General features: G+C 44.1%; 2 protein-coding genes across 4 annotated transcripts in view; one reads left to right on the top strand and one right to left on the bottom strand.

The window, feature by feature from the left end:
• fn1a (fibronectin 1a) overlaps window positions 1–9,977 on the top strand; it is a 70,258-nt gene extending 60,281 nt beyond the window's left edge. For both annotated transcript variants that reach the window (XM_045704910.1, XM_045704911.1), the window contains 9 exons: window positions 574–663; window positions 1,296–2,370; window positions 2,468–3,401; window positions 3,563–3,701; window positions 4,448–4,612; window positions 5,287–5,412; window positions 5,684–5,790; window positions 6,075–6,197; window positions 6,514–9,977. In XM_045704910.1, the coding sequence (XP_045560866.1) occupies window positions 574–663; window positions 1,296–2,370; window positions 2,468–3,401; window positions 3,563–3,701; window positions 4,448–4,612; window positions 5,287–5,412; window positions 5,684–5,790; window positions 6,075–6,197; window positions 6,514–6,582 (2,828 nt within the window). In that variant the 3' untranslated portion in view covers window positions 6,583–9,977. The remainder of the gene's footprint in view (window positions 1–573; window positions 664–1,295; window positions 2,371–2,467; window positions 3,402–3,562; window positions 3,702–4,447; window positions 4,613–5,286; window positions 5,413–5,683; window positions 5,791–6,074; window positions 6,198–6,513) is intronic.
• cfap65 (cilia and flagella associated protein 65) overlaps window positions 9,706–15,785 on the bottom strand; it is a 57,199-nt gene continuing 51,119 nt past the window's right edge. For both annotated transcript variants that reach the window (XM_045704912.1, XM_045704913.1), the window contains 3 exons: window positions 13,732–14,052; window positions 11,836–11,970; window positions 9,706–10,402 (listed from right to left, as the gene is read on the bottom strand). In XM_045704912.1, the coding sequence (XP_045560868.1) occupies window positions 10,249–10,402; window positions 11,836–11,970; window positions 13,732–14,052 (610 nt within the window). In that variant the 3' untranslated portion in view covers window positions 9,706–10,248. The remainder of the gene's footprint in view (window positions 10,403–11,835; window positions 11,971–13,731; window positions 14,053–15,785) is intronic.

Here is a 15,785-nt window from a genome sequence, read left to right as displayed (position 1 = left end):
GGTTGGGGGTGGAGACATGCTGGGGGGGTGATGGAGGTTGGGGGTGGAGACATGCTTGGGGGGTGTGGGAGGTTGGGGGTGGAGCCATGCTGGGGGTGGGGGTTGGGGTGGAGACATGTTGGGGGTGTGATGGAGGTTGGGGGTGGAGACATGCTGGGGGGTGTGTGGAGGTTGGGGGTGGAGACATGCTGGGGGGGTGGGATGGGAGGTTGGGGTGGAGACATGCTGGCTGGGTGTGATGGAGGCTGGGATAGGGACGGACGGACGCTGGCCCACTTTTTGGTTTAGTTATTTTCCTGTTCATACTGAATGTATAATGTATTATTCAACTATGTATTTATGTAATAGTTTTTATTAATTGCAGTCTACTGGTACAGGTTTTATAAACATATCATTTGAAATGGACAACGTACCTGGACCCTGATTCCCCACATGGCTGCTTTCTTGTCATTGTTGTAGCTATCCGACCGTTCGACGTGCGCGTGCCGTTTTTCGTGACCTTGTCAGCTAACCTGTCTATTGTAACCTGCTTCTTTTATTAAGTCCCTCCCTCGCTCTCTGTTTCTTTTAAAGGTCTGAAACCAGGAACTGAATACGTCATCAAGATCGTCACCCTGCAGAATGCTCTGAGAAGCACTCCTCTAGTGGGCAAGGCTAGAACTCGTAAGTACAACAATCAACCTTCCCATCTGAACAACATTTATTTAACCAGGGGAAAAAGCCTTGAGGTCAGATACCTCTTTTCTGAATGGAACAAATGAGGATGAAGAAAAGTTATTACAAAACCAGTGAAACTCTGTGAATATGTGGCTGTTGTAACAATGGCTTTTTTTGCAGGCAAGCAATTAATACATACAGAGACAACACAAAATTGGCTCAGCTGCTTTAAGATAACGCTCTTGACCTTTTGAATATCTAAACTAAATGATTCAAAAGTTACGATGTGCACTAGTGGCAAGCTTTGCAGTTTGCAGGAGCTGCCCATTGAATCCAACAGGATAGACAAGAGGACTCTATCTGTAGTGTCCCAATCATTCCCCCTCCTGGTTGAACCTAGCTGCTGCTGCAGGAGCTCCTGCTGGTTGAACCCTAGCTGCTGCAGCAGCTCCTGCTGGTTGAACCCTAGCTGCTGCTGCAGGAGCTCCTGCTGGTTGAACCTAGCTGCTGCAGCAGCTCCTGCTGGTTGAACCCTAGCTGCTGCTGCAGCTCCTGCTGGTTGAACCTAGCTGCTGCTGCAGCTCCTCTCCGGTCTCTAACGCTCTGCTTGCTCTGCTCCTAACCCGTCTCTCTGCTAGAACTGGCATCCCAGCTCCCTGTGTCCCACCGGCCCAGCCTCGACATCTTGGATGTACCCGAGGACGAGGTTAACCCCAACTTCCCCACCGACCTCGACTTTAACCCCAGCAACCCTAGTTTCAACACCAACCCTAATGGAAACCCCAACTACCCCCCCAACACCAACCCCAACTATAACGGCAACCCAAATGGGAAACCCAACTTTAATGTGAACACGAACCCCAACCCTAACCCCAACTTTCCCCTCAACCCAAACGGCAACCCCGACCAGTTCAACCCCAATGGTGACCCCAACTTCCACGTGAACCCCAATCCTAACTTCCACTTCAACCCCAATGGGAACCCCAACACCAACCCCAATGGAAATTTCAACGTGAACCCCGACCAGTTCAACCCTAACAGCAACCCCAACACCAATCCTAACCCCAACTTTCCCCTCAACCCCAACACCAACCCTAATGGGAACCCCAACCAGTTTAACCCCAATGGTAACCCCAACTTCCACGTGAACCCCAACCCTAACTTTAACTTCAACCCCAATGGGAATCCCAACACCAACCCCAGTCAGTTCAACCCCAATGGGAACTTCAATGTGAACCCCAACCACCCCCTCAACCCTAATGGCAACCCCAACCAGTTCAACCCTAACACCAATCCTAACCCTAACTTTCCCCTCAACCCCAACAGCAATGCCAACACCAACCCTAATGGGAACCCCAACTTCTATGGCAGTGCCAACCATAACCCAATTTTTAACTCCAACCCTAACTTCAACCCCAATCCCAACCTCCCCCTCAACCCTAGCGGAAACCCCAACCCTAATGGCAACCCCAACTATAACTTCAACCCCAATCCCAACCTTCCCCTCAACCCTAGCGGGAACCCCAATACTAACCCCAACACCAACCCAAACGGGAACACCAACCCCAACTTCAACCCTAACAGAAACCCCAACACCAACCCTAATGGAAACCCCAACACCAACCCTAATCCCAACTTCAACCCTAACTTCAACCCCAACACCAACCCTAACCCCAACTTCAACACCAACCCTAACGGAAACCCCAACACCAACCCAAACCCCAACTTCAACACCAACCCTAACGGAAACCCCAACACCAACCCAAACGGGAACACCAACTTCAACCCTAACAGAAACCCCAACACCAACCCCTAACTTCAACACCAACCCTAACGGAAACCCCAACACCAACCCTAACGGAAATCCCAACACCAACCCTAACGGAAATCCCAACACCAACCCTAACGGAAATCCCAACACCAACCCTAACGGAAACCCCAACACCAACCCTAACGGAAATCCCAACACCAACCCTAACGGAAATCCCAACACCAACCCTAACAGAAACCCCAACACCAACCCTAACGGAAGCCCCAACACCAACCCTAACGGAAGCCCCAACACCAACCCCAACACCAACCCCAACTTCAACACCAACCCTAACGGAAACCCCAACACCAACCCCAACTTCAACACCAACCCTAACGGAAACCCCAACACCAACCCTAACGGAAATCCCAACACCAACCCCAACTTCAACACCAACCCTAACGGAAACCCCAACACCAACCCCAACTTCAACACCAACCCTAACGGAAACCCCAACCCCAACTTCAACACCAACACCAACTCTAACCCCAACTTCAACACCAACTTGAACCCCAACTTTCCCCTCAACCCCAACTTGAACCCCAGCCCCAACTTCAACGAGAACCACGTCCAGCTGGTGGGGACTAACGGCCAGGACACGCTGGGCCAGCAGGGCCAGCACATCTACACAGAGTACCAGAACCTGGGCCCCAACCCCAACGGCAGGGACAACCAGGGCCCAGCTATCCACCACCGTGAACCCCTGGTCTACATCCCCGTCCCAGGCCCCGATGGCCAGAGAGTGCCCCTGGTCCGGGTGAGCGAGGGTCCGTTATCGGGTCTTCCGTTTGGGTTCCCTGAAAATGAGACCGGGTTTGGGGTGCCGCAGGAGGCCCAGACACACACAACCATCTCATGGCAGGGTGTTCCCCAGAGCTCAGAGTACATGGTATCCTGTAGCCCAATCACCAACCTCGAAGAGAAGATGTTCCAGGTGAGAATACTACACACAAAATACCTGTATTCAGATGAACTGTACCAAGGTGTACTAGCGTATCTGTAGTTCTCTTTACAACATACACGGTGTCAAAAGTGAATGATTCTCACACCACAGGTATTGCTATTCCCCTTAAACAATCTCCATCTCTCTACCAGATGCGATTACCAGGCACTTCTACCAGTGCCACTCTGATCGGGTTGACGTCAGGAGCCTCCTATAACGTCATTGTGGAGGCCATGAGAGGGCAGGGCAGGGAGAAGGTCCTGGAGGAGATAGTCACCGCTGGCAACGCTGGTAGGACTACATTATCCATAATCTCATGGACATGCTACACTCTCTCCAGTACCCTGTGGTGGTGTGCCGTGGAATAACTATGAATAACATTAGACTTTTCAATAAATACTTTTTCATGAGTTATGTGTTGTTGTCCAGCGTCCTTCTAATGTATTGTTTTGAAGCTGGTGATCAGTTCTTTAGTATTTGGTGATCAGTTCTTTAGTATTTGGTGATCAGTTCTTTAGTATTTGGTGATCAATTCTTTAGTATTTGGTGATCAGTTCTTTAGTATTTGGTGATCAGTTCTTTAGTATTTGGTGATCAGTTCTTTAGTATTTGGTGATCAGTTCTTTAGTATTTAGTGATCAGTTCTTTAGTATTTGGTGATCAGTTCTTTAGTATTTGGTGATCAGTTCTTTAGTATTTGGTGATCAGTTCTTTAGTATTTGGTGATCAGTTCTTTAGTATTTGGTGATCAGTTCTTTAGTATTTGGTGATCAGTTCTTTAGTATTTGGTGATCAGTTCTTTAGTATTTGGTGATCAGTTCTTTAGTATTTGGTGATCAGTTCTTTAGTATTTGGTGATCAGTTCTTTAGTATTTGGTGATCAGTTCTTTAGTATTTGGTGATCAGTTCTTTAGTTTTTGGTGATCAGTTCTTTAGTTTTTGGTGAAATCACATCTGTTGATAAATAGTTTGCTTTGTCCATCTGTTTGTTGTTTTATTATTTGTTAACATGTTTTGTCCCTTCTCTCTCCCTGTAGTTCCAGGAGACCACCTCCCCTCCAACAGAGACGTGTGCTATGACACGTTCACAGCCACCTACCATGATGTGGGTTCAGAGTGGGAGCGTATGTCAGAGACAGGCTTTAAGCTGTGGTGCAGGTGTCTGGGGCTGGGCAGTGGCCATTTCAGATGTGATTCATCCAGTGAGTGACTCTAACCCATCCCATAATGTTTCTAATACAAAACTCCCTTATATCGTACCTTAGCATGGGCAGACCTGACTAGATTACCAAAATGAAGAGAAAAAAAATACTAAATTGTACAGTTACGGTATTTATTTTCTCTCATTTTATAGTATTTGTTAAAATGACTAAATCAATCGAAGCAGAACTTAAATTAAAGCATTCTTAAAGCACATTTTATTCTGGGATAAAATGGTTTGATAGAAAGGCTAAGGTCTGTCCATGCTAGTCCCTGCAGCATGTTGTTCTACTGTAGTAAAACATGCCACTGGCAGGGATAGAGCTTGTTATGTCTGGGGTTTGTATTGTCAGTCCATAACCAGATGATACCAAACCGTGAGACATCATGCCATCATCATCATGTCTGAATGCTAAAGGTCATGGGTCAAATGACTGATGTTTTGTGTGAATGAGGGATGAATTGTCCAATTGGTCTCAGTGAAGCTCAGAATGTTTGGGTCCAATCAGACACCTTTCTCCACCAGAGTGGGAGGAGTCGAGGAGACATGGCCATCTGTCCCCCCCCCAAAAAAAACTTATTTTGGATTAATTTCACTAGTATTATCTCCCCTCTCCCTCCCCCCGTCCTCTCTCCTACTTCCCCTATTCCCCTCTTCACCTTCTCCCTCCTACAGAGTGGTGTCATGACAGCGGGAACAACTACCGCATAGGAGAGAAGTGGGATCGCCACGCTGAGAACGGTCACATGATGAGCTGTACCTGTTTGGGAAACGGGAAGGGAGAGTTCAAGTGCGAGCCACGTAAGTACCCGGACGCTACTAGCTTAGAGATCAATTAACGGCTGACAAGTTGTTTTAATTCACACCAGCGTGTACCAAGTCCACGGATCCTTTTAATACTGCTGAGCTGTTCTGGTACACCATAGTTTCTGTCCAGAACAATGTGAAAAGAAAATATCCAATCCACAGTAAAAGTTCAGGTCGCTACGATAATGGGACGAGGGCAAGAGAATTACCGGAGACCTACTGTACGTGCACGTTGTTATGGTGAATGATCTATTTGTTTCTACAGATGAGTCGACGTGTTATGACGAGGGTAAGATGTACCAGGTGGGAAACCAGTGGCAGAAGGAATACCTGGGAGCTATCTGTACCTGCACCTGTTACGGAGGACAGCAGGTAAGACCCCCCTCAACTCCATACTGTGGAGCACAGGATGTTGTGGTGTAGTACACAGGAAGTAAAACAAAAAGCACAAATAAGGGGAGTCTAGACTAAGCAAGAGAAAGTTGTGAATGTGTGGTAAACTGGATGCAGTATGCACCATGTGGTGGACCATCAAAGTGAAATTGAATTCTACAGGTGAGGACTGAATGTTAATGACACAACAGATGTACGAGACTGTCAGTGGTCTCGCTGTTTTGTGTTCTATGTGGTGAATGGTGTGCGTGTCCTGTCCTCAGGGCTGGCGCTGTGAGAACTGCAGAAGACCAGGAACTCAGACTGAGGTAGATGTGGATCTGCTACAGCCTCAAATACACCAAGACGCATTCGACCGCTACAGGGAGAACGCCCTGAAGAAACTGGTAGGTGTTCCCAGGCCTCTCAGGCATAGAGATACACTATTATACAGTTTCCCTGACCAAGATGGCCGACCGGTAGTTACGTTAAAGGTTTGCCAGTGACCTTTCTAGTGTTTTTATTTAATTCTGTGCTCCTAGGATTCTAAAGACTGACCTTTAATCCTGCCACTTACTGGCCCATAATAACATTGACACAAATGTCTTTGTGACCTCTCGTATGTCAATAGAGCTCAGCTGTATATCATACATTTCCTTATTGACTATCATGCTAACATGTACTTTAAATGAACTCAACGTTTCCTTTCTGTCTTCCTGACAGAACATCCAGTGCCCTATAGAGTGTCTGAGACCAGAGCTCCTAGCAGACGTACAGCAACCCTCCGAGTAAAGGAGAGGAGAACAACATCCTCTTCCTCCTCCTCCTCCTCCTCAGACTCTACTCACATACAGGGCCTTCAGAAAGTATTCCTATCCCTGGACTTATTCCACAATTTGTTGTTACAAGCCTGAATTCAAAATGGATTAAATAGATTTTAATGAAAGTGAAAATGTTTTTAGAAATTTTTGCAAATATATATTGAAAATGAAATGCATAAATATCTAATTTATTTATGTATTCACATCCCTGAGTCAATACTTTGTAGAAGGACCTTTCTGTGTAAGTCTCTTAGAGCTGAAATTCACTACTAGATTGAGTGACCTTACAGACACTTGTGTGGGGTAAAGAGATGGTGTAGTCATTAAAAAAAAATCATGTTAACCACTTATCGAACACAGAATGAGTCCATGCAACTTATTATGCAATTTGTCAAGCACATTTTTCCTCCCGAACTTTAGGCTTGCCATTACAAAGGGGTTGAATATATTGACTCAATACATTTCAACTTTTAACATTTTATTACTTTACAAAATGTTCTACAAAACAATATTCCATTTTGACATTATGGGGTATTGTGTGTAAATCATTGACGCATAATTTCAATTTAATCCATATTTAAAAAAAAAAAATCAGGTTGAAACATAACAAAATGTGGGAAAAAAGTCAAGGTGTGCGAATACTTTCTGAAAGGCACTATATCTGTGCCTTACACAAGAGTTATAAAACCTAGAGTGCACTAGGGTCAGTCTCACGAAAGACTGCTAGCATGCACCATTTTTTATTTTATTTTTTTAAGTAGTCAACTTGGTGAGACTTCCTATGTGTTGCCCATAGAAATATAATTCCTATTGAATTCTTATAGACTTGTATTTTTATGGCGATGTCTTCCCATGCTGTCACAGAAGTACTCTGTGGAACATATTACTGTAGGAAGTGTTAACTGCGTGGTGCCTTCCTGTTCCTGTCCTTCACTAACCTTAAATCAGTGGTGTGACCAATAACCACCATCCTGCTGCTTCTCCACATTGCCACTCCTTTCTATAGCGTCACTTCAAAATACCCACAAGGCAAAGAAAGGGTCTTTTTATATTTTAATGTTTGGTTCCGTTGTCCTACCTAGTCTTTCGAGACATTTCAATGAAAAGAGAAAATGGAAAATCTGTACAGAGGTCCTAAAGCCGTTCAGTATTTCTCCTGTAGCCTAATCTGTTTCTACTATGTGCTGTTCCCATTTCTCCTGTAGCCTAATCTGTTTCTACTATGTGCTGTTCCCATTCCTCCTGCAGCCTACTCTGTTTCTACTATGTGCTGTTCCCATTCCTCCTGTAGCCTACTCTGTTTCTACTATGTGCTGTTCCCATTCCTCCTGCAGCCTAATCTGTTTCTACTATGTGCTGTTCCCATTCCTCCTGCAGCCTACTCTGTTTCTACTATGTGCTGTTCCCATTCCTCCTGCAGCCTACTCTGTTTCTACTATGTGCTGTTCCCATTCCTCCTGTAGCCTACTCTGTTTCTACTATGTGCTGTTCCCATTCCTCCTGCAGCCTACTCTGTTTCTACTATGTGCTGTTCCCATTCCTCCTGCAGCCTACTCTGTTTCTACTATGTGCTGTTCCCATTCCTCCTGCAGCCTACTCTGTTTCTACTATGTGCTGTTCCCATTTCTCCTGTAGCCTACTCTGTTTCTACTATGTGCTGTTCCCATTCCTCCTGTAGCCTACTCTGTTTCTACTATGTGCTGTTCCCATTCCTCCTGCAGCCTACTCTGTTTCTACTATGTGCTGTTCCCATTTCTCCTGTAGCCTACTCTGTTTCTACTATGTGCTGTTCCCATTCCTCCTGTAGCCTACTCTGTTTCTACTATGTGCTGTTCCCATTCCTCCTGCAGCCTACTCTGTTTCTACTATGTGCTGTTCCCATTCCTCCTGTAGCCTACTCTGTTTCTACTATGTGCTGTTCCCATTCCTCCTGTAGCCTACTCTGTTTCTACTATGTGCTGTTCCCATTCCTCCTGCAGCCTACTCTGTTTCTACTATGTGCTGTTCCCATTTCTCCTGCAGCCTACTCTGTTTCTACTATGTGCTGTTCCCATTTCTCCTGTAGCCTACTCTGTTTCTACTCTGTGCTGTTCCCATTTCTCCTGTAGCCTACCCTGTTTCTACTATGTGCTGTTCCCATTCCTCCTGCAGCCTAATCTGTTTCTACTCTGTGCTGTTCCCATTTCTCCTGTAGCCTACCCTGTTTCTACTCTGTGCTGTTCCCATTCCTCCTGTAGCCTACTCTGTTTCTACTATGTGCTGTTCCCATTCCTCCTGTAGCCTAATCTGTTTCTACTATGTGCTGTTCCCATTCCTCCTGTAGCCTAATCTGTTTCTACTCTGTGCTGCCCGGACCAGAGCTTTCTCTCTCTGATGTGAGATTTTACCCCAGAGAAACATTCAGAAGTTTACAATGGGAAAACTCTGACGGCATCGTGAGTTATCTGGAATGGAGAATATTTCCAACCTATCCCATCGTAGGTCAAATGGTTCTACAGAGAGTTAAGATCAGTGTTTTGAAGTATAACCCTAATTCCCTATATAGTGTACCACTTTTGGATACAGAGGTCTCACATGAGAACCTTATCTTCATGTATTTAAAATCTCTCTGGAGACTTCAACTACCAGTCAAAAAATAAAATACATTCCTTTTTAAAACCAAGCATGGTCTTTAATGCAGTGGTATTCAAAGTCGTGGTCTGAGTGGGGTCGCCAAAATGTTTTACATATATATATATATATATATATATATAAAAAAAATTAAGAACCAAAAATTAAGAGTACAGATTATTGTATGGGACATTATACAAACATTTTAGAGAAATAATTTGAAAAATAAAATTTTGAATAAATGTATTTATTGGTTTCTTTTCATTTTGAGAAGACGTTTATGTAAAAATCGAAATTTGCAGATAATTTTTTTTTTTTAAGGTTGTCATTAGATTTGGGGTGGGATCGTAAAGAAATTTGGTCCCCAGAAATTCTATCGGGGGGGGGATGGGGTCCCCGCTGAATACCACTGCTTTAATGCAAGAGTTGTATCACAGAGGTACACTGCAAGTGGGTGTTCATTCAATGTTCAGAATTGTATCTGTTGTTTTCATGTACTTCTGCCATTTTGTGGACGGAAGCTCTAAGATGGCTGCCAGTTGAGTTGCATTGTTTTATACCGATCTCAACTGCTGTTTTTAATTTTCACACAAAAAAGAAATGTGTTTTTATTTATCCCTTTTATCCAAGCATTTTTTTTTAATGCTATTTGGGGTGCACACGTTTTGTTAAAAAAAAAAATGTTTATTGTAGGTGCCAAAGTCTTAACTACTGTGGACTGAATTCCTTTTTAATAAACAAAAAATGTTTTTGGAATGGTCTGTTTTCAATGTTTGAGTTTATTATAAAAGGCTAGAAATAGTGAAGTGAAACTGTCCAGCGCTTCACAGAGATACTATCAGGTAAATGAGGGTGTGAAAGTACTAAACACATTGTAGATCAGGGCATCGAGACGTGAATCGCTATTTAAAATGGTCAAATCAACTTTCATTGAACTTTTCATTTTTTTATTTTTTTTTCAAGTTATTTATTGGGTATGAAGTAATGTTGAGGCATTGTGTGGAGTAAAACACTGGTTAGGTCCATGTTAGGTTAGGTCCAGGTTGGCCAGTAGTGCAGAGGGTGGTAGGTGGGGGCCAGGGCTGAAGCTGAGACCCAGAGGAGGAGCCCCCCTGGTCTCTCTGCTCCTGTCTGGGTCAGTGGCCCCTCTAGACAGCCTCCTGGAACCACAGCTGTTCCTCCTAGATAAGACGAAACAGAGCAGTCTGTAGGCAGGTTTCCATCGATCCAGGTTTATTTGACAAAAGCAGTCTGCAAAAATACAAAAATCCTAACATTGTGTAATGGAAATGGCAGATATAGGAGACATTTTTGACAGGTGGATTTTTTTTTCTTTTGTCAAACTTTCTTTATTGAGACATGATGGTGGAAATAGTTTTGACTAAATGATCATTGCCGAATACTTTTGAAGGTACGCGGGTGGGCACGTGATGTCATCACGCATCTATAAGCTTCACGCCACATTAACGTCTAAATGCCCACTGCTTGAACGAAAAACTGTTTCTTTCCTGGACAAGAATTGTCCCGACTTTCAAGAATGCATGAATTGCTTCGGCCCTGCTTTTTCTGGCAATTACATTTCAGATCTACAGCAGTGCAAGTTTCACCATGGCAGTACGTTTACATTTTAGTCATTTAGCAGACGCTCTTATCCAGAGCGACTTACAGTAGTGAATTCATACACATTTCATGCATTTAAAAAAATATATATATTGTACTGGGCCCCCGTGGGAAATCGAACCCACAACCCTGGCGTTGCACACACCATGCTGGCGTTGCAAACACCATGCTCTACCAACTGAGCCACAGGGAACTACTGAGCCACAGGGAAGGCCTGTGGAACATGGCAAATATTGGTTCATTTTGTCATTCTCTCCTTTTCACAGGTAACCTGATACATTAAACAGATGTGTGGGATGTCATACAGGCTGTAGGCTGTCTCCAATTTATTAAATGTGCAATTTGGCTAGATGGGTGATTGGAAACTATTGACCCACTACATTTATATGACACAGCAGGTGTTTGTTGTTGTTTGGTGTGACGTCATTACGTCCAACTGTTTGTTGCTATCGACTCACCCTAGCAGGCAACTGTCGCATCTATATTCTACGCGAATTTAACCTTTTATTTAACTAGGCAAGTCAATTAAGAACAAATTCTTTATTTACAATGACGGCCAAACCCGTCGCCCTATGGGACTCCAAATCACGGCCGGTTGTGTTACAGCCTGGATTCGAACCAGGGTGACTGTAGTGACGCTTCTAGCACAGGAGATGCAGTGCCTTAGACCGCTGCGCCACTCGGGATACCAACGTCGACAAGAATTCACTGGATAAATGAATGGAAACATAGCTAATTACTATATCCATCAACGAGTGATAAGTCATGGTTTAACGTTATTGATAATGGTTGAAAATGATTGTGATCAATAAAAATGTGTAATCTGTGGAGTCTGGACTAATGAACATGCTTGATAGATCAACTCTCCGTAGAAAATCGGTTTATGATCATTGTACAAGCTGGAGGGGGTGTGGGTCTGACCATAGGAGTTGACAAGCCCACACAAACAGATCTGAGAACAGGCTATTCTGGCATCCAGGAGGTTCTGACAGACCTGGCAGAGACAGGAGGAAGGGCGATGATTCGTGGCCTGGCTGTAAGGACCAGCTCTCCCAGGAAGGCCTCCACAATCAGGTTCTGTAAGGTGTTGAGGAGAACCTCCTCTGTCACGTCACAGAACTCTGGCAACCTGGGAGGAAAAAGAGGTGGAGGAGGGGAAGAGAAGAGGGAAAGAGGAGAGGGAAAGAGGAAAGGAGGAAGGAGGGGAAGAGGAGAGGAAGAGGAGAGGGAGGAGGGGAAGAGGAGAGGGAAGAGAGGAAGGAGAGGAAGAGGAGAGGGAGGAGGGGAAGAGGAGAGGGAAGAGAGGAAGGAGAGGAAGAGGAGAGGGAGGAGGGGTAGCAGAAGTGAACACAGAGGTTACCAAAGAAACAGTCCCTTAATCCACATTAATTCAATGGGTACAACATTCAAAACGTGTTCATTACCTTATAATATGGTATCTGATATTTCTACCCTTAACAGTCAATCTGTAAAAGGTTTGGTCATATATTTGTTTGAAGTATTTCCTGTATAGACTGCCACTAAATCGTCCATAACTGGTCACCTAAAGCCCTGCCCCACGTACAGCTGAAGTCATAAATTGACATACACCTTAGCCAAATACATTTAAACTCAGTTTTTCAAAATTACTGACATTTAATCCTAGTAAAAAATTAGGATTGAGGTCAGGACTTTTTGATGGCCACTCCAATACCTTGACTTTATTGTCCTTAAGCCATTTTGCCACAACTTGGAAGTATGCTTGGGGTCATTGTTCATTTGGAAGACCCATTTGTGACCAAGCTTTAACTTCCTGACTGATGTCTTGAGATGTTGCTTCAATATATCCACATCATTTTCCTTCCTCATGATGCCATCTATTTTGTGAAGTGCACCAGTCCCTCCTGCAGCAAAGCACCCCCACAACATGATGCTGCCACCCCCGTGCTTCACGGTTGGGATGGTGTTCTTCAGCTTGCAAGCCTCCCCCTTTTTCCTCCAAATATAACGATGGTCATTATGGCCAAACAGTTCTATTTTTGTTTCATCAGACCAGAGGACATTTCTCTATAAGTACGATCTTTCTCCCCATGTGCATTTACAAACCGTAGTCTGGCTTTTTTATGGCGGTTTTGGAGCAGTGGCTTCTTCCTTGCTGAGCGGCCTTTCAGGTTATGTCGATATAGGACTGGTTTTACTGTGGATATAGATACTTTGTAACTGTTTCCTCCAGCATCTTCACAAGGTCCTTTGCTGTTGTTCTGGGACTGATTTGCACTTTTCACACCAAAGTATGTTCATCTCTAGGAGACAGAACGCGTCTCCTTCCTGAGCGGTATGACGGCTGCGTGGTCCCATGGTGTTAATACTTGCGTACTATTGTTTGTACAGATGAACGTGGTACTTTCAGGCGTTTGGAAATTACTCCCAAGGATGAACCAGACTTGTGGAGGTCTACAATTTTTTCTGAGGTCTTGGCTGATTTCTTTTGATTTTCCCATGATGTCAAGCAAAGAGGCACTGAGTTTGAAGGTAGGCCTTGAAATACATCCACAGGTACACCACCAATTGACTCAAATTATGTCAATTAGCCTATCAGAAGCATCTAAAGCCATGACATAATTTTCTGGAATTTTCCAAGCTGTTTAAAGGCACAGTCAACGTAGTGTATGTAAACTTCTGACCGACTGGAATTGTGATACAGTGAATTATAAGTGAAATAATCTGTCTGTAAACAATTGTTGGAAAAATTACTTGTGTCATGCACAAAGTAGATGTCCTAACCGACTTGCAGAAACTATAGTTAACAAGAAATTTGAATAGTGGTTGAAAAATGAGTTTTAATGACTCCAACCTAAGTGTATGTAAACATCCGACTTCAACTGTATGTCGCCTCACCCACCCAGCTCACCTGCGGATGGTCTCCTGAATGCTGAACTGATGCTCTCGCTTCACTGTTGGCTTCGGGGTCTGTGGCTGTTGCTTTGTTACCTCTGTTACCCCAGCACTGTACAGACTGCCCCCCATGAGGAGCTGAGGAGTAGGGGGGTAAGGTGGATGGGCCTCCCTGGTCCCAGGATAGGGCCTGGAGGTACCAGGATAGGGCGAAGCAGCCCCAGGGAGAGGTGTGGTAGGGGAGTAAGCAGTCTGTCTCAGCTGGGTGAAGTAAGGCACGGGTTCAGCCACACCGTTCACCAGAGAGTGGTGGAAGCGAGGGTCGTCCAGGAGGCTCCTATAGGGAACAGTGATGGAAGATACAGCGATACACCAACTCCATGGTGCACAGTGGACAGGCTAGAAGCGCCACTGAGTCTCTCAGGGCCTCTCTTACAGCAACATGGTGACGAACTAAGGAACTAAGCATCTCACCTTTTATCTAACTCTTTAGATGCTGCCTACTAACCACACAGCACTGAACCTGAATATAGGGGAGAGTTACTGAACCTGAATATAGAGGAGAGTTACTGTACCTGAATATAGAGGAGAGGTACTGTACCTGAATATAGAGGAGAGGTACTGTACCTGAATATAGAGGTGAGTTACTGTACCTGAATATAGAGGAGAGTTACTGTACCTGAATATAGAGGAGAGTTACTGTACCTGAATATAGAGGAGAGTTACTGTACCTGAATATAGAGGAGAGTTACTGTACCTGAATATAGAGGAGAGTTACTGTACCTGAATATAGAGGAGAGTTACTGTACCTGAATATAGAGGAGAGTTACTGTACCTGAAAATAGAGGAGAGTTACTGTACCTGAATATAGAGGAGAGTTACTGTACCTGAATATAGAGGAGAGTTACTGTACCTGAATATAGAGGAGAGGAGAGTTACTGTACCTGAATATAGAGGAGAGTTACTGTACCTGAATATAGAGGTGAGTTACTGTACCTGAATATAGAGGAGAGGAGAGTTACTGTACCTGAATATAGAGGAGAGTTACTGTACCTAAATATAGAGGAGAGGAGAGTTACTGTACCTGAATATAGAGGAGAGTTACTGTACCTGAATATAGAGGAGAGTTACTGTACCTGAATATAGAGGAGAGGAGAGTTACTGTACCTGAATATAGAGGTGAGTTATTGTACCTGAATATAGAGGAGAGTTACTGTACCTGAATATGGAGGAGAGTTACTGTACCTGAATATAGAGGAGAGGAGAGTTACTGTACCTGAATATAGAGGTGAGTTATTGTACCTGAATATAGAGGAGAGTTACTGTACCTGAATATAGAGGAGAGTTACTGTACCTGAATATAGAGGTGAGTTACTGTACCTGAATATAGAGGAGAGGAGAGTTACTGTATGTGAATATAGAGGAGAGTTACTGTACCTGAATATAGAGGAGAGGAGAGTTACTGTACCTGAATATAGAGGAGAGGAGAGTTACTGTACCTGAATATAGAGGAGAGTTACTGTACCTGAATATAGAGGTGAGTTACTGTACCTGAATATAGAGGAGAGGAGAGTTACTGTACCTGAATATAGAGGAGAGTTACTGTACCTGAATATAGAGGAGAGGAGAGTTACTGTACCTGAATATAGAGGTGAGTTACTGTACCTGAATATAGAGGAGAGTTACTGTACCTGAATATAGAGGAGAGTTACTGTACCTGAATATAGAGGAGAGGAGAGTTACTGTACCTGAATATAGAGGAGAGTTATTGTACCTGAATATAGAGGAGAGTTACTGTTCCTGAATATAGAGGAGAGTTACTGTACCTGAATATAGAGGTGAGTTACTGTACCTGAATATAGAGGAGAGTTATTGTACCTGAATATAGAGGAGAGTTATTGTACCTGAATATAGAGGAGAGTTACTGTACCTGAATATAGAGGAGAGTTACTGTACCTGAATATAGAGGAGAGTTACTGTACCTGAATATAGAGGTGAGTTACTGTACCTGAATATAGAGGAGAGTTACTGTACCTGAATATAGAGGAGAGTTACTGTACCTGAATATAG

This window comes from Salmo salar, chromosome ssa21, assembly GCF_905237065.1.
Source record: "Salmo salar chromosome ssa21, Ssal_v3.1, whole genome shotgun sequence".
Lineage (NCBI taxonomy): Eukaryota > Metazoa > Chordata > Actinopteri > Salmoniformes > Salmonidae > Salmo > Salmo salar.
Note: the sequence above shows the minus strand (reverse complement) of the source record. Positions and strands in the feature narration are given on the sequence as shown.